This window comes from Oncorhynchus gorbuscha, linkage group LG14, assembly GCF_021184085.1.
Source record: "Oncorhynchus gorbuscha isolate QuinsamMale2020 ecotype Even-year linkage group LG14, OgorEven_v1.0, whole genome shotgun sequence".
Taxonomy (NCBI): Eukaryota; Metazoa; Chordata; class Actinopteri; order Salmoniformes; family Salmonidae; genus Oncorhynchus; species Oncorhynchus gorbuscha.
The window spans coordinates 9,437,108-9,458,572 of record NC_060186.1 but is presented as its reverse complement, the minus strand read 5'-3'; the positions used below and the strand labels follow the sequence as shown (position 1 = coordinate 9,458,572).

Below are 21,465 nucleotides of genomic sequence, written 5' to 3'. Positions count from 1 at the left end.
GAGGACAGAGGGACAAGTCAGAGACCTACACTAGCTAAACAAGGACTGAAAAACAACTTGGAGACCTACACTAGTTAAACGAGGACTGAAAAACAAGTTAGAGACACACTAGCTAAACGAGGACTGAAAAACAAGTTAGAGACCTACACTAGTTAAATGAGGACTGAAAAACAAGTTAGAGACCTACACTAGTTAAACGAGGACTGAAAAACAACTTAGAGACCTACACTAGCTAAACGAGGACTGAAAAACACGTTAGAGACCTACACTAGTTAAACGAGGACAGAGGGACAAGTCAGAAACCTACACTAGCTAAACGGGGACTGAAAAACAAGTTAGAGACCTACACTAGTTAAACGAGGACAGAGGGACAAGTCAGAGACCTACACTAGCTAAACAAGGACTGAAAAACACGTTAGAGACCTACACTAGTTAAACGAGGACAGAGGGACAAGTCAGAGACCTACACTAGCTAAACGGGGACTGAAAAACAAGTTAGAGACCTACACTAGTTAAACGAGGACAGAGGAAAAGTCAGAGACCTACACTAGCTAAACAAGGACTGAAAAACAAGTTAGAGACCTACACTAGTTAAACGAAGACTGAAAAACAAGTTAGACCTACACTAGTTAAACGAGGACTGAAAAACAATTTAGAGACCTACACTAGTTAAAACGAGGACTGCAAAACAACTTAGAGACCTACACTAGTTAAACGAGGACTGAAAAACAAGTTAGAGACCCACACTAGCTAAACGAGGACTGAAAAACAATTTAGACCTACACTAGTTAAACGAGGACTGAAAAACAAGTTAGAGACCTACACTAGTTAAACGAGGACTGCAAAACAACTTAGAGACCTACACTAGTTAAACGAGGACTGAAAAACAAGTTAGAGACCACACTAGCTAAACGAGGACTGAAAAACAAGTTAGAGACCTCCACTAGTTAAACGAGGACTGCAAAACAACTTAGAGACCTACACTAGTTAAACGAGGACTGAAAAAGTTAGAGACCCAACTAGCTAAACGAGACTGCAAAACAACTTAGAGACCTACATTAGTTTAACAAAAACAAGTTAGAGACCCACACTAGCTAAACGAGGACTGAAAAACTAGTTAGAGACCTTTGAGGACAGAGGGACAAGTTTAGCTAAACGAGGACTGAAAAACAAGTTAGAGACCAATACTAGCTAAACAAGACCCCACTAGCTAAACGAGGACTGAAAAACTAGTTAGGACCTACACTAGCTAAATGAGGACAGAGGGACAAGTAAACGAGGGACTGTTGGCTAAACGAGGACTGTTTTTAAACTTGTAGTAATCTATCAATGCGAGATAATCGCTCCCCTAGTATTAGTAGATGCGAGAAAGGACACTAGCCTGGTCCCAGATCTGTTTGCGTTGTCTTGTCTGGTTCAGAGTTTTGAGAACCAATGATTTGATGTGTACTATGTCAATCAATCCACAAGCAGATTTCAGATCAGTGTGAGTAGAACATAACGTGTTCATTGATCAGCGGGAAACATTTTCTCTGGTTCATTTTCTGAATCTCTTGAAGATTTCAGTGCATTTCGAACTGTAATATCGAGATTTCGGCTGCTAGACCTTTCTCAAGACACAAATGAAAGGCGAACGTTCACTAGAAAAGTTGATCAGTTGGTTGGACCACCTGCCTGAGGTTCTGATGAAGAGGCTGTCCTTGATGCTCTACTCTGGAGACTGCAGATGTTCCGCACTCAGATGACTCAACTGGTTGCTATAGTTACGCCTTGTTAATGAAGAGAAGGTGTGTACAGTATGTTCCAGGAGTAATGAATGCCGATGTCATCACTGTGTCCAAGTCAGGCAGTTCTATCCAGGGAAGAGCTACGGTGGAACGGATAATTCAATGGTAATTAGGATAACTTAACGTTTTCGTATTCACTATTGTCATCGTCGTTGTCATCACCATGACCGTCATCATAATTTTTGCACTGAAGTAATGGAAATCAAATCAAATCCCAATAGATCAACAGTCTTGATTCTTCATCCATACTCAGACCTGAATAAGCCCTTACTAACTAACAAAATGACCATACACCTGAGTGATATGGATACACCTGAGTGATATGGAGCACTCCCCATGGCTGTGTACATTGAGGGCCCTGCTCTAGCAGTTTTCTCAAGTCCATGGGGTTAGTAATGGTGCTCAGAGAAACTGTGTCTGGCACCGGCTCTACTCAGGGAGGCCATGTTGGGGAGGTGAAGTAATTTCCTGAAAAGAGAGGATTTCTCCGGGTTGAGCTCAGTAAGCTAATGCTGATGTAGCTGTCCACTGAGTGTAATACCATTCTTGGAGGCTAGCCCTCTAATATAATAATATAATAATAATAATAATAATAATCTCTTTCGCTCTCCCCCCCCTCTCTCCTCCTCTATCTATCTCCCCCCCCCCCCCGTGTGAGGTCAGGAGCGTTGTGTTGTGGGATGGTCTCAGAGGGACTATTGTCCTCTCATGCCCCGTTCCTCTACAACAGTTCCTGACCCCCGACCCCCTCCTCTAATCAAATAAGAGGAAATGCCAGTGAATTACAGCGTCCTTCATATCTGCTGCAGTCTGAACTGCAAGGGAAAGAGGAGTGGGTTAGAGAGAGAGGGAGAGACTGTTTGCACAGTGCTCAGGGGACAGAAACCAGGAGGAGTGGGTTAGAGAGAGAGGGAGAGACTGTTTGCACAGTGGTCAGGGGACAGAAACCAGGAGGAGTGGGCTATAGAGAGAGAGGGAGAGACTGTTTGCACAGTGCTCAGGGGACAGAAACCAGGAGGAGTGGGCTATAGAGAGAGAGGGAGAGACTGTTTGCACAGTGCTCAGGGGACAGAAACCAGGAGGAGTGGGCTATAGAGAGAGAGAGGGAGAGACTGTTTGCACAGTGCTCAGGGGACATAAACCAGGAGGAGTGGGCTATAGAGAGAGAGGGAGAGACTGTTTGCACAGTGCTCAGGGGACAAAAACCAGGAGGAGTGGGCTATAGAGAGATAGGGAGAGACTGTTTGCACAGTGCTCAGGGGACAGAAACCAGGAGGAGTGGGCTATAGAGAGAGAGAGAGAGAGAGAGAGAGACTGTTTGCACAGTGCTCAGGGGACATAAACCAGGAGGAGTGGGCTATAGAGAGAGAGAGAGAGAGAGAGAGAGAGAGAGAGAGAGAGAGAGACTGTTTGCACAGTGCTCAGGGGACAGAAACCAGGAGGAGTGGGCTATAGAGAGAGAGGGAGAGACTGTTTGCACAGTGCTCAGGGGACAGAAACCAGGAGGAGTGGGTTAGAGAGAGAGAGAGAGAGAGAGAGAGAGAGAGAGAGAGAGAGAGAGAGAGAGAGAGAGAGAGAGAGAGAGAGAGAGAGAGAGAGAGAGAGAGAGAGAGAGAGAGAGAGAGAGAGAGAGAGAGAGAGAGAGAGAGACTGTTTGCACAGTGCTCAGGGGACAGAAACCAGGAGGAGTGGGCTATAGAGAGAGAGGGAGAGACTGTTTGCACAGTGCTCAGGGGACAGAAACCAGGAGGAGTTAGGGCTATAGAGAGAGAGGGAGAGAGAGAGAGAGAGAGAGAGAGAGAGAGAGAGAGAGAGAGAGAGACTGTTTGCACAGTGCTCAGGGGACAGAAACCAGGAGGAGTGGGCTATAGAGAGAGAGGAGAGACTGTTTGCACAGTGCTCAGGGGACAGAAACCAGGAGGAGTGGGTTAGAGAGAGAGAGGGAGAGACTGTTTGCACAGTGCTCAGGGGACAGAAACCAGGAGGAGTGGGCTATAGAGAGAGAGGGAGAGACTGTTTGCACAGTGCTCAGGGGACAGAAACCAGGAGGATTGGGCTATAGAGAGAGAGAGAGAGAGAGAGAGAGAGAGAGAGAGAGGAAGAATGAGAATGAGAATAGTGGCTGTTCTGTTTTGCTCTTTATTAAAGTATTATTTTGGTCAAGAAATTAAAAAACAAGATGAACTTTTTGAAAAGAGCCTGTAAGACACACACACACACACACACACACACACACACACACACACACACACACACACACACACACACACACACACACACACACACACACACACACACACACACACACACACACACACACACACACACACACACACACACACACACACACACACACACACACACACACACACACACACACACACACACACAGACGCAGAACACAACCTGAGAGATGTCAGTCGGGTCAGAGTCACATGTCCTGCAGGATAGTAGCTCCAGGGACGTGACTGTCGTATCAACAGATTTCCTATTTGGGGTACCGGCCTGACACACACACACACACACACTGCTAAGAGACTCCTAATTAGTGGCCGGAGAAGGACTCTTTTTGTCTGTTCCCTTCCTGTGGCAGACACACAAGTTCCTCTGTGTCCTATCTCTCCACAGATAAAGAGAGAGCGAGGGAGGAGGGAGGAGGGAGGAGAGAGGGAAAGAGGGAAAGAGAGAGAGCGAGGGAGAGAGAGGGAAAGAGACTAAGTGTGTGTTTAAGACACCGTCTTGTTTGTGTTGGGACATGGAGCTCATTGCGTGAACCTACTCAACCTTCTCACCCCCTACACCAGGAAGTGGAGGTGGGATCAACTATTAACAGGTAACACAAACTGCCTTAGCACCTCTGAGTTGACTTGGTATGCAGATGGTGGTGTGGCGTCTCTGGTGCACCGGCCTTTTACACACTTTCTGATTGAGTGGGAGTCTGGAGAGGTGGGGACTGGAGGACTAAAGTGTCTGGTAGTAGAGAATGGCTCTCGCTTTGAGTTGAACGACTTTTACCTATTTAGATAGAACAAATAGAAGACAATTGTGTTTGAGAGAGAGACAGGGAGACCGAAAGAGAGGGAGGAAATCCCTGCTTCAAACCTACTTGTAGCATACTTCCTTCCTCTGAACCAGCCCTTTTCTCTAACTCATTTTACACCCTCCTTTCCTCGGGTTTCAGTAAAACTGTTGTAGTTACTCTGAAGTAAGTCGGAGTGTATCCACTAGGCTTTCATCTTTTTCTCTGTCTTTCACTGGCTCTCTCGGGTTCACCGCTGCGTTGCTCTCATCTGTTTTATTCTCTCCGTAGTAAGTTTGGAGTTCCTCCACTGCCCCTCTCCCTGAGATGGCTGGGTGGACGGGAGAGAGGGAGAGGAAGAGGGAGAGGCTGGGGTGCTGGTGTGTTCTTTACACAGGCAGACGAGTAAACTTCAGGGATGAAGAGGAAAAGAGAGAATAAAAAGCCAGAGAATGAGAAAAAAAAAGTATCTTTCAGAGAGAGAGAGACAGAGAGAGAGAGAATGGGACAGATAGAGAGAGAACGAGACAGAGAGAGAGAACGAGACAGAGAGAGAGAACGAGACAGAGAGAGAGAGAATGAGACAGATAGAGAGAGAATGAGACAGAGAGAGAGCGAATGAGACAGAGAGAGAGAGAACGAGACAGAGAGAGAGAGAGAGAACGAGACAGAGAGAGAGAGACAGAGAGAGAGAGAATGAGACAGAGAGAGAGAGAGAACGAGACAGAGAGAGAATGTGAAATAAGAACAGACAGAGTGGGAGAAAAGTGATGAAAGGGATATTGTGACAGGGAGGGAACATGATGTACATTAGGAAGTCAGAGAGGATAGAGAATGAGAAAAGAGAGAGATGGTTTGATGTGGAAGATAATTCCTGTCTTCTCCCTCTGGACCACTGCACCCAGAGATGGGTTACACAAAGAACCCAAGTTGTCTAATAAGCCCCAGAAGGGGAACCCATGATAGCTCTAGAGAAAGGCTACGTCCCAATTGCACCCCGTTTCCTTTACAGTGCACTACTTTTGACCAGGGCATTAGGGCTCCAGTCAAAAGTAGAGCACTATATAGGTAATATGATGCCATTTGGGACAGTCTCTCTTGGGTTCTTCATCTATCAGGAAATCCCAGTATAAAGGGTGTTGGCTGTAACTGATAAGGGGACTCAATTCGCAGGGCCACAGTTTTTGTCTCAAGTTTTATGGAGTGTAATTACTTCTGATGACTGTAAATATATTGACGTGAAATGTTAACCCATACCATACTATTACTGTCTGAAACCACGTGTGACATCACTGGCTGGTACTTTACATGGGCTAGAGTAATGTGACTCAAATTCAATGGACTTGCTGGTCTTTTGTGTATGTGTGCTTCACATGGTTGTGTGTGTCTGTGCATCACGTGTGTGTGGTTGTATGTCTGTACAACACGTGGGTGTGTGAGAAAAGGAGCACACAGACTGAAGTTGTATATTAGCTAGTGTAATAGGACACATTGAGTAGTGAACGTGTGTGTGTGTGTATACACGAGACAGATTATCTAGGGAGTGATCATTCAATCAAAGACGATGATTCATCTTCTCTGCATGCGCTCTGTGCGTGATTGATGACCCAGTGGTGTCTGGGTAATGTAGTAGAAACAGCTAACAGGAAGATGAATGGCTGTCGGAGTGAGACAATAAGGTGGAGAGGAGGAGGGAGTTGATAGGGTTCGGGGGAAATTAACACACCAGGGGTGAGTCATGGACAACGCCACGCCCCCATTGCCATGACGATCACATGGCAACCAAATATGGTGGGGTGACCCGGGTGATGTCGCAGTAATGATGATGGAGTGGTGCATTATGGGAAACAGGCATCTATTGCCCATGCGTCTCTGGTGAGAAATGTCTGTCTTTCCTGCGCCCTCCAATGCTCACTTTTGTGTTTTATGCACATATGCCATTTAGACAGGGACATTTAGTTCCAAGGGTTTCTCTGTCAACCCGCTGGGTCTCAACCTTTTCATACTGTCACAGGAATAGAACAACATGAAACTGGTTGCACACAGGACATCAGCCATTTTGGCTCAGTTGCAATGGAGTCATGGAGGGACGATCTTATGGTTTCTTCTATTTTGACTTGAAGGGAGCAACACACAATTTTTCTCAGAAACCACACTTGAGGCCGTCATGCTGTCTGGTTTTGCCCTATGTCATGTAACGGGCCAGAGGCCTCAGCGAGGGTGATGGTTATCTCCTCTCAGTTGTAGAGGGGGACCCTGGGATATGTGGTCTCCAGTCTTTCTACTATATCAACATCTGGTTACACAGGGTTATAAAGAAAGAGAGAAGAATAAAACATACTGTCACAGTTTTGCCTATTAGCTGATTTTTTTGTTGCTAAATGTCACGCCCTGTCCATAGAGAGCCCTTGGTTCTCTATGGTGTAGTAGGTCAGGGCGTGACTAGGGGGTGTTCTAGTATGTCTATTTCTATGTTGGTGCTAATATGGTTCCCAATTAGAGGCAGCTGTTTATCGTTGCCTCTGATTGGGGATCATATTTAGGTAGCCATTTCCCCACCTGTGTTGTGGGATATTGGTTGTGTTTAGTTGCCTGTGTGCAGGGCATGACGTCATGCTTCGTTGTTTCTTTATTGTTCGTGTTTAGTTGCCTGTTGGCATGACGTCACGCTTCGTTGTTTCTTTATTGTTTGTGTTTAGTTGCCTGTTGGCATGACGTCATGCTTCGTTGTTTCTTTATTGTTTGTGTTTAGTTGCCTGTTGGCATGACGTCATGCTTCGTTGTTTCTTTATTGTTTGTGTTTAGTTGCCTGTTGGCATGACGTCATGCTTCGTTGTTTCTTTATTGTTTGTTTAGTTGCCTGTTGGCATGACGTCACGCTTCGTTGTTTCTTTATTGTTTGTGTTTAGTTGCCTGTTGGCATTGTTTGTGTTTACGTCATGCGTCGTTGTTTCTTTATTGTTTGTGTTTAGTTGCCTGTTGGCATGACGTCACGCTTCGTTGTTTCTTTATTGTTTGTGTTTAGTTGCCTGTTGGCATGACGTCACGCTTCGTTGTTTCTTTGTTTGTGTTTAGTTGCCTGTTGTCATGACGTCACGCTTCGTTGTTTCTTTATTGTTTGTGTTTAGTTGCCTGTTGTCATGACGTCACGCTTCGTTGTTTCTTTATTGTTTGTGTTTAGTTGCCTGTTGTCATGACGTCACGCTTCGTTGTTTCTTTATTGTTTTGTTTGTTTCACGGAGATTAAATTATGTGGAACTAAACTCATTACGACGAACGTGACACTAAATCTGTGTATTTCTGTGTATTTTCTATGTATTTCCTCTCTGTCATTGCTTATTTTGTTGTTGCAAATCAGTGTATTTCCTCTATCTGGTCGTGCCTGTGCTTATTAAATCAACTGCACTACAATCAACTCCATAGATTCAGCAGGGGAGCAGGCCTGAACAGTGTTTGAATGGAACCGTGTCCTTGAGGTGGATGAGTTATGATGATGGGTTGTTTTTGTGATCTGATGATACCAAGGGCAGTAAACAAACATTGTTGATCCAACATTCAAGGTTATACATTGAACATTGGCCGTGCTTGTCAATGTACCGACACACAAATATTTTGTTTCCACACGTGAAACTACCCACAAAATTCTCACCATGTTCCTCCCTCTCTCACGCTCTCTCTCTTTCTCTCTCTCCCTCCCAATATCAGGACTCGAGGCGCTCGGCGGAGATCGTACCATCGCCCTCCCTTGACGTGTTCTTACCGGAGGATGAGGACAATCCGTATGAGTCCGTCACCACCGCCGTGACCCGCAAGCCCTGCTCGCTGGACATCAGCCTCTTCAACGCCTGCCCCCTCAACGGTAAGGACACACTCAGACCACCTGTTTAACAACCTCTGTATACTACATTCACCTCCGTCACCGTTGTCAGTACCCGCACTACTGTACATTTTGAATATTATATATATATATACTACCGGTCAAAAGACCACCTACTTATTCAAGGGTTCTTTTTTATTTTTTACTATTTTCTGCATTGTAGAATAATAGTGAAGACATCAAAACTATGAAATAACAGATTTGGAATCGTATAGTCAACGAAAAAGTGTTAAACAAAACAAAATATATTTTAGATTTTAGATTCTTCAAATAGCCACCCTTTGCCTTGATGACAGATGTGCACTCTTGGCATTTTCTCAACCAGCTTCATGAGGTAGTCACCTGGAATGCATTTCAATTAACAGGTGTGCCTTGGTAATTTGTGGAATTTCTTTACGTCTTAATGCGTTTGAGCCAATCAGTTGTGTCTTGACAAGGTAGTGGTGGTATACAGAAGTTAGCCCTGTTTGATAAAAGACCAAGTCCATAATAAGACCAAGTCTAATCAATAAGACCAAGTCCATAATAAATCCAAATAAGCAAAGGGAAATGACAGTCCATCATTACTTTAAGACATGAAGGTCAGTCAATACGGAAAATGTCAATAACTTTGAAAGTTTCTTCAAGTGCAGTCGCAAAAACCATCAAGCGCTATGATGAAACTGGCTCTCATGAGGACCGCCACAGGAAAGGAAGACCCAGAGTTACCTCTGCTGCAGAGGATAAGTTAATTAGAGTTAACAGCCTCAGAAATTGCAGCCCAAAAAAATGCTTCATAGAGTTCCATTTGTGGAATTTCATATTTATGATTTCTTCACTATTATTCTACAATGTAGAAATAGTAAAAATAAAGACGAACCCTGGAATGAGTAGGTGTGTTCTAACGTTTGACCGGTACTGTATATAATGAAGTAATTACAGGAACAACGATGGTCATCTCCGTAACTACAGTCACCTCCGTTACCATCGGCCGCAGTTACCCCCGGTCACCGCTGTCTGCACCGGCGCAGCTGTTGGATGTGAATAAAAGAGATCTGGACTCGGTGATGTTTCATACTGTAGGATATCTGAAGATCAAGATTAACCCAAACTGTCACGCAGTCACCCCTCAGCAGCAGGTCCACGTTCTCGTCGTCATGGACACCATATCCGCTCTGTCAGTGTGTGACCCGATGTTTGACGAGGGCATAGAGCTCCGTTCTGTTCTCAGCCGTCGCAGCACAGTGCCCAGGGTTCTCATTTTACTCTCTACCAATACCATGGTGGGCTACACCACGGGTTGTCCTGGCAACTGTGCCTCTACCACACTCCCAGTAAAAAGGTGGTGAGTCAGAGGTGGGTTGTCATGGTAACTGTGGTTGGATTAGTCGTGGTGAGAGTTAGGCTGTTTGTTTTTTTTTGGCTGGATGTTGCTGTGTGATTGACTTCTAATGGGTGAAGGAAACCTACAATGCCGTTGTATACATCTCTGGTGTGTGTGGAGCTTCTTCATTTCAGTCTACAAGGACAGTCGCTCCGAGTCACTCATTCATACACACACAGACTTCAGAGGTGAGATTTCTCCGGGGGTCAGCTCAGGATAAGTGCTAACTAAACTAATCAGAGGAGGGCTGGGGGGAATCAGGGATTCCTGCATTTAGCCCAATCACTCAGATCTGTAATGAGACATGACTGTGAGCCACTCACACTCTCTCTTTTCTGGAGAGAGAAAAGAAACAAGAGACAGAGAGAGAGAGTGTGAGAGAGACATGGAGAGAAAGCGAAAGATAGAGAGAAGGAGAGACCGAAAGAGTGTGAGAGAGACATGGAACAAGGGGAAGAGCCCAGTCTGGGGCTGAACATTTCCCCGGTATTTTACAAATGTTCCATCCCAAGAATAAATCATATCAATATGTCTGGAATTGATTAGCTTTGATCAGCATGAAAATTCAAGCCTGATGCTACCTGAGCCTGATAAGCCATTTTATGAGCCATACATTAAAGCCATTTTATGAGCCATACATTAAAGCCATTTTATGAGCCATACATTAAAGACATTTTATGAGCCATACATTAAAGACATTTTATGAGCCATACATTAAAGACATTTTATGAGCCATACATTAAAGACATTTTATGAGCCATACATTAAAGACATTTTATGAGCCATACATTAAAGACATTTTATGAGCCATACATTAAAGACATTTTATGAGCCATACATTAAAGACATTTTATGAGCCATACATTAAAGACATTTTATGAGCCATACATTAAAGACATTTTAAGAACCCAAGCACCAAAAAACCCAAATGATGGTGCCGTTACCCAGACATAGCCTATGATATACAGTACAGGCTACTGCACATTACCCACAACAGAAGAACAAAGTCCATAGATGTAGCTAGCTATAGTGCATTCGGAAAGTACTCAGACCCCTGGACTTTTTCCACATTTTGTTACGTTACAGCCTTATTCTAAAATGTATTACATTGAAAACAGTTTACAATTGAAAACAGGTTTTTAGAAATGTTTGCAAATGTATGAAACAGAAAATACCTTCTTTACATAACTATTCAAACCCTTTACTATGAGACTTGAAATTGAGCAGGTGCATCCTGTTTCCATCAGATCATCCTTGAGATATTTCTACAACTTGGAGTCCACCTGTGGTAAATTCAATTGATTGGACATGATTTGGAAAGGTACACATCTGTCTATATCAGGTCCCACAGTTGACAATGCATGTCAGAGCAAAAAACAAGCCATGAGGTCAAAGGAATTGTCCGTATAGCTCAGAGAAAGGATTGTGTCAGCACAGGTCTGGGGAAAGGTACCAAAAGATTTCTGCAGCATTGAAGGTCCCCATGAACACAGTGGCCTCCATCATTTTTAAATGAAAGAAGTTTTGAACCACCAATAATCTTCCTAAAGCTGGCCACTCTGCCAAACTGACCAATTGGGGGAGAAGGGCCTTGCTCAGGGAGGTCACCAAGAACCCGATGGTCACTGTGACAGAGCTCCAGAGATCCTCTGTGGAGATGGTTGTCCTTCTGCAAGGTTCTCCCATCTCTGCAGCACTCTACCAATCAGTGGCCGGACCGAAGCCACTCCTCAGTAAAAGGCACATGCCAGCGCACTTGGAGTTTGCCAAAAGGCACCTAAAGGACTCTGACCATGAGAAATTCTCTGGTCTGATGAAATCAAAATCAACATGTTGTTGTGTTACAGCCTGAATTCAAAATGTATTAAAAATATATTTTTTCACACCCATCTACAATACCCCATAATGACAAAGTGAATGTCTGATTTACATAATTATTCACACCCCTGAGTCAATACTTTGTAGAAGCACCTTTGGCAGTGATTTAATTGAACCTTTATTTAACTAGGCAAGTCAGTTAAGAACAAATTCTTATTTTCAATGACGGCCTAGGAACAGTGGGTTAACTGCCTGTTTAGGGGCAGAACTACAGATTTGTACCTTGTCAGCTCAGGAGTCCGATTACAGCTGTGAGTCTTTCTGGGTAAGCCTATAAGAGCGTTCCACACCTGGATTGCGCAATATTTACCTATTATTCTTTTCAACATTCTTCAAGCTTTGTCAAATTGGTTGTTGATCATTGCTAGGCAATCATTTTTAGATCTTGCCGTAGATTTTCTAGTAGATTCTTGAACAGGATTATCTATTTTGGATGCAATTTGAATGGAATTGACGAGAGAGAGAGACTGTGAGAGAGTGCTCACATGCACTCTTGATTTAAAGCAATGATATTCGAGTGATTAGGCTGTTTAAAACAAAACAATTATCTTTACAAATAAAATAATAAGGTGACCCCGAAAGCCAGATGGAGATGTGTAAATTAGACACGCATTCAGTCTTTAAATTACTGTAACATAGACTGTTGCAGGAAATGTAGAACCTACCTGTCACAAGATAAAAAGTTACCATGATGAGATGAAACAGGCATTGTAAACTGCGCTCCGTACTGAGATGCGCTGTCTGTCCCCACCCTGGCGTTGATGATTGATCATGCAGGTAGCAGAGCGAAGGCTGTAGAGAAGCTAGATTTAGACATTGCATATCATTTAATAGTTCCATTTCATGTCATGCTGTTCATAGAAATAATTTATTATAATATACCGGTTTCTCGCAGTTATTTATCCTGGGAAAAGGGAGTGGAGTTTGGGAAGTAAATATCAGTAACCTGGTTCCCAGTATTCAACCCTAGCCCAGTCACATGCTGTCCTATGCTGTATAGTTAGCTGGCAGCGCAACAGGCAGCAGCAGCTTTAAAGGAAAGATACCTGTCCTATGCTGTATAGTTAGCTGGCAGCGCAACAGGCAGCAGCAGCTTTAAAGGAAAGATACCTGTCCTATGCTGTATAGTTAGCTGGCAGCGCAACAGGCAGCAGCAGCTTTAAAGGAAAGATACCTGTCCTATGCTGTATAGTTAGCTGGCAGCGCAACAGGCAGCAGCAGCTTTAAAGGAAAGATACCTGTCCTATGCTGTATAGTTAGCTGGCAGCGCAACAGGCAGCAGCAGCTTTAAAGGAAAGATACCTGTCCTATGCTGTATAGTTAGCTGGCAGCGCAACAGGCAGCAGCAGCTTTAAAGGAAAGATACCTGTCCTATGCTGTATAGTTAGCTGGCAGCGCAACAGGCAGCAGCAGCTTTAAAGGAAAGATACCTGTCCTATGCTGTATAGTTAGCTGGCAGCGCAACAGGCAGCAGCAGCTTTAAAGGAAAGATACCTGTCCTATGCTGTCTAGTTAGCTGGCAGCTCAACAGGCAGCAGCTGCTTTAAAGGAAAGATACCTGTCCAATGCTGTGTAGTTAGCTGGCAGAAGCAGCAGCATCTCTAAGGAGGCTCTAAACCTCTGGTCTTAATGAACAGAGAATACTTTTTACATCTCAAATCTACCTCCTTCCTGTTTGCTACTGCAGACCTACCTGGCTGGGGCATAGTGACAACGTAGGGATGACATAGGGACTACTAACTTGTCCTCAGAGATGATAATGAGATGATGATGATGATGATGACTAAGTCAGTAGCATCCACCAAAAATAACCATGCTGTCTCACAGTATGCATTATGTGTTAGTGTTGCACTTTCCCCTGTCAGTGTGTCTACTTAAATGTACTCTTCAATCTTTCTTTCCCCCTCTCTCTCTCTTTCTCTCTCGCTCTCTTTCTCGCTCTTGCTCTTTCTCTCCCTCTCTCTCCTTCACAGTGTAAGATCACCTCAAAGGGCTCGTTCACAGCCACTGTCTCTGTGTGTGCTGCAGAAGCACATAGGCTACACATGCTGCATAATGAAACCTCTTCAGCACAACAGGAAACGTCAATGGGGGAAGACACAGCACAGTAGCAATCTGTTCCCATGCAGTTACATTTAACAAACAGCTAGAATAGTAAGGGACTCTTATATACTGTATAATCTAACAGCGTATAAAGGAGCCCACAGACAGGGATATTATGGGTCTTTTGAAAGCAGGGTGTCTTAATATAGTGACGATGAGGCTTAGAGGCCTGCAATCACGTACAGGGCAGGAGACAGACGGCTAGCTATCACCGCTAAGTGGTTAGCAGTAATGGCTATCGACTCCAAGGTGAAACACTTGGGCTACTGCAGCCACACACACACACACACTCACACACTCACCAAATATACGCAGACAGGCGTGCACACTCCATACCGGAAAATACTTCTTGACACACACAAACTTTCACTTTCAATTGACCCTCCCACAGCATCTACTCCTCCCTTCCTCCGATCCAATGCTTCCACTCCTCTCTGCTCCCCCTTCCTTTATCCTCCTTCCCTTCTTTCCCTGAGGCTAAAGCCAAGATGTCGTTCTGTTCCAGTCCATTTCCCCCCCGTGATGAAGCTCTGGAGGTGACATTTGTGTAATTGTGCTCAGACTAACCAACGACAACACGAAATAAGAAGCACAACTAACTCTCCAGGCTCTGCCATTAGAACAGTCACGTCCCATTGAGTATGGGCAAGGAGGGGTGGGGTGTGGGAGGAATTGTGAGGCATACACACACCACACACACACACACTTTCACTCCTCCCTCCCGCGCGCTGAGATTTTCCCCGCCACTTGTTGGCAGCCATTTTGTTTGAATCATTAAAGAGGAGTGGTGAACTGCTCATTAATATTCACATCTAATTGACCAACCACCTGTGTTCATGCATACAGCGTCAACACCATATCTCTCTAGAGTCAGAGGCTGGGGTTGTGGAATACTACCAAGATGGATATTACTATCAGTATGGCAAGGCTGAACACAGTCAAATTATCATGAGACCAAACGGTAGGAGACAGATGGTACAATATGCTTTTCATATCAAGAGGGCAGACTAGGTTTGAACACAGCCTATACAATATTACTGTGCTAATAACTGCTTCTACTGAGCAAGAAATATCAACTCAAAAGCACCTAAGGTATACTTGGATCGGAGTTGAAGGATTTATGACAGTCAGCTGTTTGATCATAAGTTGTTGTTAATTAGTGCAAGGCTGGAACAAAACCGTACACACCCTGTGGGTCTCCAGCAATTGTTCAAAAAAAAAATGTAAACATAAAAATTGTTGGGATGAAGTCTGCAAACTTTTACCTCAGCGGCAGATCCTGGCTTGAAACATTTTTTGTTTACTAGGTGACTCAAAAGAAAACAATGTCTGAGAACCACTAATCTGTGATATGAAAAAGGCCAAGATAATAGCACATCTCTGAAATGGTTTTCGATTGCTCTGGTGCGGTATCACTAGGGCAAGATAGCACATCTCTGAAATGGTTTTAGATTGCTCTGGTGCGGTATCACTAGGGCAAGATAGCACATCTCTGAAATGGTTTTCGATTGCTCTGGTGCGGTATCACTAGGGCAAGATAGCACATCTCTGAAATGGTTTTCGATTGCTCTGGTGCGGTATCACTAGGGCAAGATAGCACATCTCTGAAATGGTTTTAGATTGCTCTGGTGCGGTATCACTAGGGCAAGATAGCACATCTCTGAAATGGTTTTAGATTGCTCTGATAGTGCTATCGAGCTGAAAGTTGTGAAAGTTCTGGGCCTATTGATCCACAGACAGCTGAACATCAAATGACTAGAATCACCCCCTCCAAATTATGGGCTGTTAGAATTGCACATGATTTCATGTTCGTAAACACTCTTTCAGATCTGAGAACTTTCATAGGTTAAAGTTCAAGTGTGGACACCGATAAAGACAGAGAAAAGAGTGTGTGTGTGTGTGTGTGTGTGTGAGCGTTTTGTCAGGTGCCCAGTTGTGGTGCAAGCTTTTGTTATGCTGTGTCGTGTCAAGCTGTGTTAGGATAGTTCCAGAAAGAGGGGATTTTGCTCTCTGGAAGCCCAGTTTGGATACTCTTTCCCTGGGTGTGAAGTATCTGGGCTCCCCTTTCCTCCTGTCCGGCTGGAGGTTCTCAAGCCTATTCCGTGTGTGTACTATAGCTGTTTCAAAGTAGCATGTTGTTTTGTTGCACATTCGACACTAAAGGACAATCCTGTATGAGATGTAGCGTTGAGAGGCAGACCTGTAATTGGTGCATTCTGCGACATGATGGTGGGAGCTTAACTGTAATTGGTGCATTCTGCGACATGATAGTGGGAGCTTAACTGTAATTGGTTAATGGGGTATGGCATTGGGAGCATGTGAGCAGCTACACACACAAACACGCACATAAACACACACATACTGTACATACGCACACACCCTATATAGCCCCAGGATAATATCCCATCAGTACACACTGTACAGCAGGGAGCATCAACTAGATTCAGCCACGGGCATATTTTTTCTTGAGTGGATCGTCAGAGGGCCAGAACATAATTATGAATCATTTGTAGACTGCAAATTGATTGCAAGAAGCCCAAACAGATAATATTTGACTAAAACATAATCATTTCAAAACTTGATTATATTTGTATACAATCACATATCTACCTATAACATTTACATTTAAGTCATTTAGCAGACGCTCTTATCCAGAGCGACTTACAAATTGGTGCATTCACCTTATGACATCCAGTGGAACAGTCACTTTACAATAGTGCATCTAAATCTTAAAGGGGGGGTGAGAGGGATTACTTATCCTATCCTAGGTATTCCTTAAAGAGGTGGGGTTTCAGGTGTCTCCGGAAGGTGGTGATTGACTCCGCTGTCCTGGCGTCGTGAGGGAGTTTGTTCCACCATTGGGGGGCCAGAGCAGCGAACAGTTTTGACTGGGCTGAGCGGGAGCTGTACTTCCTCAGTGGTAGGGAGGCGAGCAGGCCAGAGGTGGATGAACGCAGTGCCCTTGTTTGGGTGTAGGGCCTGATCAGAGCCTGGAGGTACTGAGGTGCCGTTCCCCTCACAGCTCCGTAGGCAAGCACCATGGTCTTATAATGCGTGAGAATACTTTCAAATATATTTCCTAAATTACAATCACTATGAGCTGATTTGCTGGTCTTTTTACAGACTTGTTTAACAAGTTTAACAAGTTTTAATTTGCTCAAAAATCTTGGGAGGCGGGGGGGCAAATAAAATCACATGCGGCCAAATTCGGCCCGCTGGCCGCCAGTTGGGGAACCCTGCTGTACTGCATGCCTGCATTAACTAGCTGTACAGCCGGTCTGTCCTATTAACACAGACTGGTCTGTCTGTGCTGCTAACACACAGACTGTCTTTGCAACACACACACACCCTCTCACCAATCATCAGTGCTGACAGGCTTATTTACTCTACAGGAAAATACCATATCGTTCTATATTTATACCTCTGATCGCCCCTCTCTCTCTCTCTCTCTCTCTCTCTCTCTGTCTCCCCCTTTCTCTCTCTCTCTCTCTACCTACCTTCTCCCTCTCATACAAACACTTTCTTCCTCCCTCTCTCTCCTCTCTGCTGTATCTCTATCTTATAGCCCACTCTTTCTCTACATCTCCCATCAACTACCTCCCTTCCTCAGACTGTCTTTGTGACACACACACACCCTCACGTCAATCATCAGTGCTGACAGGCTTATTTACTCTACAAGAAAATAGAATGTATGCACACATGACTGTAAGTCGCTTTGGATAAAAGCATCTGCTAAATGGCATTTATTATTATTATTATTATTATTAAAATACCATATCTGTTTATATTTATCCCTCTGACCCCACCCCCCCCCCTCTCTGTCACTTTGTCTCTTTATCTCGGTCTCTCTACCTATCTTCTCATACAAACACTTTCTTCCTCCAAGATAGGTTTGGATGGTATAGTGTATGTACCAGGTGTATTCAACACTTACCATACGAGGTCCAGAACATACTGGTTTTCTGTTCTATCTGATGAATTAATTGCACCTACCTGGTGTCCCTGTTCTCCATCAGTCCCTGATTATAAAAACGCAGTGGAACTGGCTTCGATGTCCAGATGTCAGTTTTCCTATACCGTCAATACTATTGAAACAATTTCTTTATATATATTTTTTATACATTTCAATATAAACTCAGAAAAAAAAGAAACGCCCCTTTTTCAGGACCCTGTCTTTCAAAAATAATTTGTGAGGAGGAGCTGCACTGCAGGACTTAATGCAGCTGGTGGCCACACCAGATACTGACTTACTTTTTATTTGACCCCCCTTTGTTCAGGGACACATTATTCCATTTCTGTTAGTCACATGTCTGTGGAACCTGTTCAGTTTATGTCTGTTTTTGAATCTTGTTATGTGCATACAAATATTTACACCTGTTAAGTTTGCTGAAAATAAACGCAGTTGACAGTGAGAGGACGTTTCTTTATTTGCTGAGTTTATATTTTAGTAATAAGCATTTCACCACACCTGCAATAACATCTGCTAAATATATGTATGCGACCAATAAAATTTGATTTGATGTTATATATTTGTTGTTACTTTTTAAGTAAATGCCTGCAGTCAACTTGTGCAGTACGTTAGGACATGGCTCTACAACCCTGTTGATTTTAAGTAAATGCCTGCAGTCAACTTGTGCAGTACGTTAGGACATGGCTCTACAACCCTGTTGATGGAGCACTGCCCACCTGTTGGTTTTCGCTCTAACCCCAATAGTAACTGACCTGATTCAGGTATCAACCAGCTCATTATTATATGCTCTAGATTAGAGTTGGAGTTAAAACCTACAGGACGGTATCTCTCCAGGAACAGGGTGGGAGTTAAAACCTACAGGACGGTATCTCTACAGGAACAGGGTGGGAGTTAAAACCTACAGGACGGTATCTCTCCAGGAACAGGGTTGGAGTTAAAACCTACAGGACGGTAGCTCTACAGTAGCAGGTTTGTAGTTAACCTACAGTACGGTAGCTCTACAGGAGTTAACCTACAGGACGGTATCTCTCCAGGAACAGGGTGGGAGTTAAAACCTACAGGACGGTATCTCTACAAGAACAGGGTGGGAGTTAAAACCTACAGGACGGTATCTCTCCAGGAACAGGGTTGTAGTTAAAACCTACAGGACGGTAGCTCTACAGTAACAGGGTTGGTGTTAACCTACAGGACGGTATCTCTCCAGGAACAGGGTTGTAGTTAAAACCTACAGGACGGTATCTCTCCAGGAACAGGGTTGGAGTTAACCTACAGGACGGTATCTCTCCAGGAACAGGGTGGGAGTTAAAACCTACAGGACGGTATCTCTCCAGGAACAGGGTTGGAGTTAAAACCTACAGGACGGTATCTCTCCAGGAACAGGGTGGGAGTTAAAACCTACAGGACGGTATCTCTCCAGGAACAGGGTTGTATCTCTCCAGGAACAGGGTGGGAGTTAAAACCTACAGGAACAGGTGGGAGTTAAAACGGTATCTCTCCAGGAACAGGGTGGGAGTTAACCTACAGGACGGTATCTCTCCAGGAACAGGGTGGGAGTTAAAAAAACCTACAGGACGGTATCTCTACAGGAACAGGGTGGGAGTTAAAACCTACAGGACGGTAGCTCCAGGAACAGGGTGGGAGTTAAAACCTACAGGACGGTATCTCTCCAGGAACAGGGTTGTAGTTAAAACCTACAGGACGGTAGCTCTACAGGAACAGGGTTGGAGTTAAAACCTACAGGACGGTATCTCTCCAGGAACAGGGTGGGAGTTAAAACCTACAGGACGGTATCTCTCCAGGAACAGGGTTGGAGTTAAAACCTACAGGACGGTATCTCTCCAGGAACAGGGTGGGAGTTAAAACCTACAGGACGGTATCTCTCCAGGAACAGGGTTGGAGTTAAAACCTACAGGACGGTATCTCTCCAGGAACAGGGTGGGAGTTAACCTACAGGACGGTATCTCTCCAGGAACAGGGTGGGAGTTAACCTACAGGACGGTATCTCTCCAGGAACAGGGTGGGAGTTAAAACCTACAGGACGGTATCTCTACAGGAACAGGGTGGGAGTTAAAACCTACAGGACGGTATCTCTCCAGGAACAGGGTTGTAGTTAAAACCTACAGGACGGTAGCTCTACAGGAGTTAACCTACAGTACGGTAGCTCTACAGGAGTTAACCTACAGGACGGTAGCTCTACAGGAACAGGGTTGGAGTTAAAACCTACAGGACGGTAGCTCTACAGGAACAGGGTTGGAGTTAAAACCTACAGGACGGTAGCTCTACAGGAACAGGGTTGGAGTTCAAACCTACAGGACAGTAGCTCTACAGGAACAGGGTGGGAGTTAAAACCTACAGGACAGTAGCTCTACAGGAACAGGGTTGGAGTTCAAACCTACAGGACAGTAGCTCTACAGGAACAGGGTGGGAGTTAAAACCTACAGGAACGGTAGCTCTACAGTAACAGGGTTGGAGTTAAAACCTACAGGACAGTAGCTCTACAGGAACAGGGTTGGAGTTAACCTACAGGACAGTAGCTCTACAGGAACAGGGTTGGAGTTAACCTACAGGACAGTAGCTCTACAGTAACAGGGTTGGTGTTAAAACCTACAGGACGGTAGCTCTACAGGAACAGGTTTGGAGTTAAAACCTACAGGACGGTAGCTCTACAGTAACAGGGTTGTAGTTAAAAACCTACAGGACGGTATCTCTACAGGACCAGTCAAATGTTTTGACACACCTACTCATTCAAGGGTTCTTCTTTATTTTGACTATTTTCTACATTGTAGAATAATAGTGAAGACATCACAGCTATGAAATAACACATGGAATCATGTAGTAATCAATAAAGTGTTTAACAAATCAAAATATATTTTAGATTCTTCAAAGTAGCCACCCTTTGCCTTCATGACAGCTTTGCACACATGATTCCATGATTTGATGTCTTCACTATTATTGTAAAATGTGGAACATTGTAAGAATAAAGAAAAACCCTGGAATGAGCAGGTGTGTCCAAACTTTTGACAGGTTCTGTATACATTTTGTTCTTATCATTTTTCATTGGAAAGGCAGAGAAGTGTTTTTATCAAAAGCAGTCACTTTTGCTTGGGAAAACACAGAATGCTACTAATTACTACAGGTACTTAATTAGGCCACTTTTTTGTTTTGACTCCCGGGAGATAACGTGTCCTCCTGGTGTTCTTGAGAAGGATACCTGGAGATAACGTGTCCTCCTGGTCATCTTGAGAAGGATACCTCTGTGTGATTCCCCATGTCTGTGTCAAGGTCGAATTGGACAAATATTTGAGCGTTTGTGTAGCACGACAAGGACTGACGGATAGACTACACATGCACGCACATGTGTGTACGTCTCTCTTGTTGACTGCTGATTGAAATGGATGGGTTTTCCCTTTCATGTGGTTGAGAAATTAGATTCTGTCCACCCTCTGAACTCGTTTCCCCTCCCTCTCT

The 21,465-nt window shown here is 44.2% G+C and overlaps 1 protein-coding gene across 1 annotated transcript in view; it reads left to right on the top strand.

Annotated features, from left to right (window-relative positions):
- LOC123994385 (ankyrin repeat and sterile alpha motif domain-containing protein 1B-like) overlaps positions 1–21,465 on the top strand; it is a 509,344-nt gene that overhangs the window by 251,032 nt on the left and 236,847 nt on the right. The window contains 1 exon segment of the mRNA XM_046296905.1: positions 8,512–8,665. Coding sequence (XP_046152861.1) covers positions 8,512–8,665 — 154 coding nt within the window.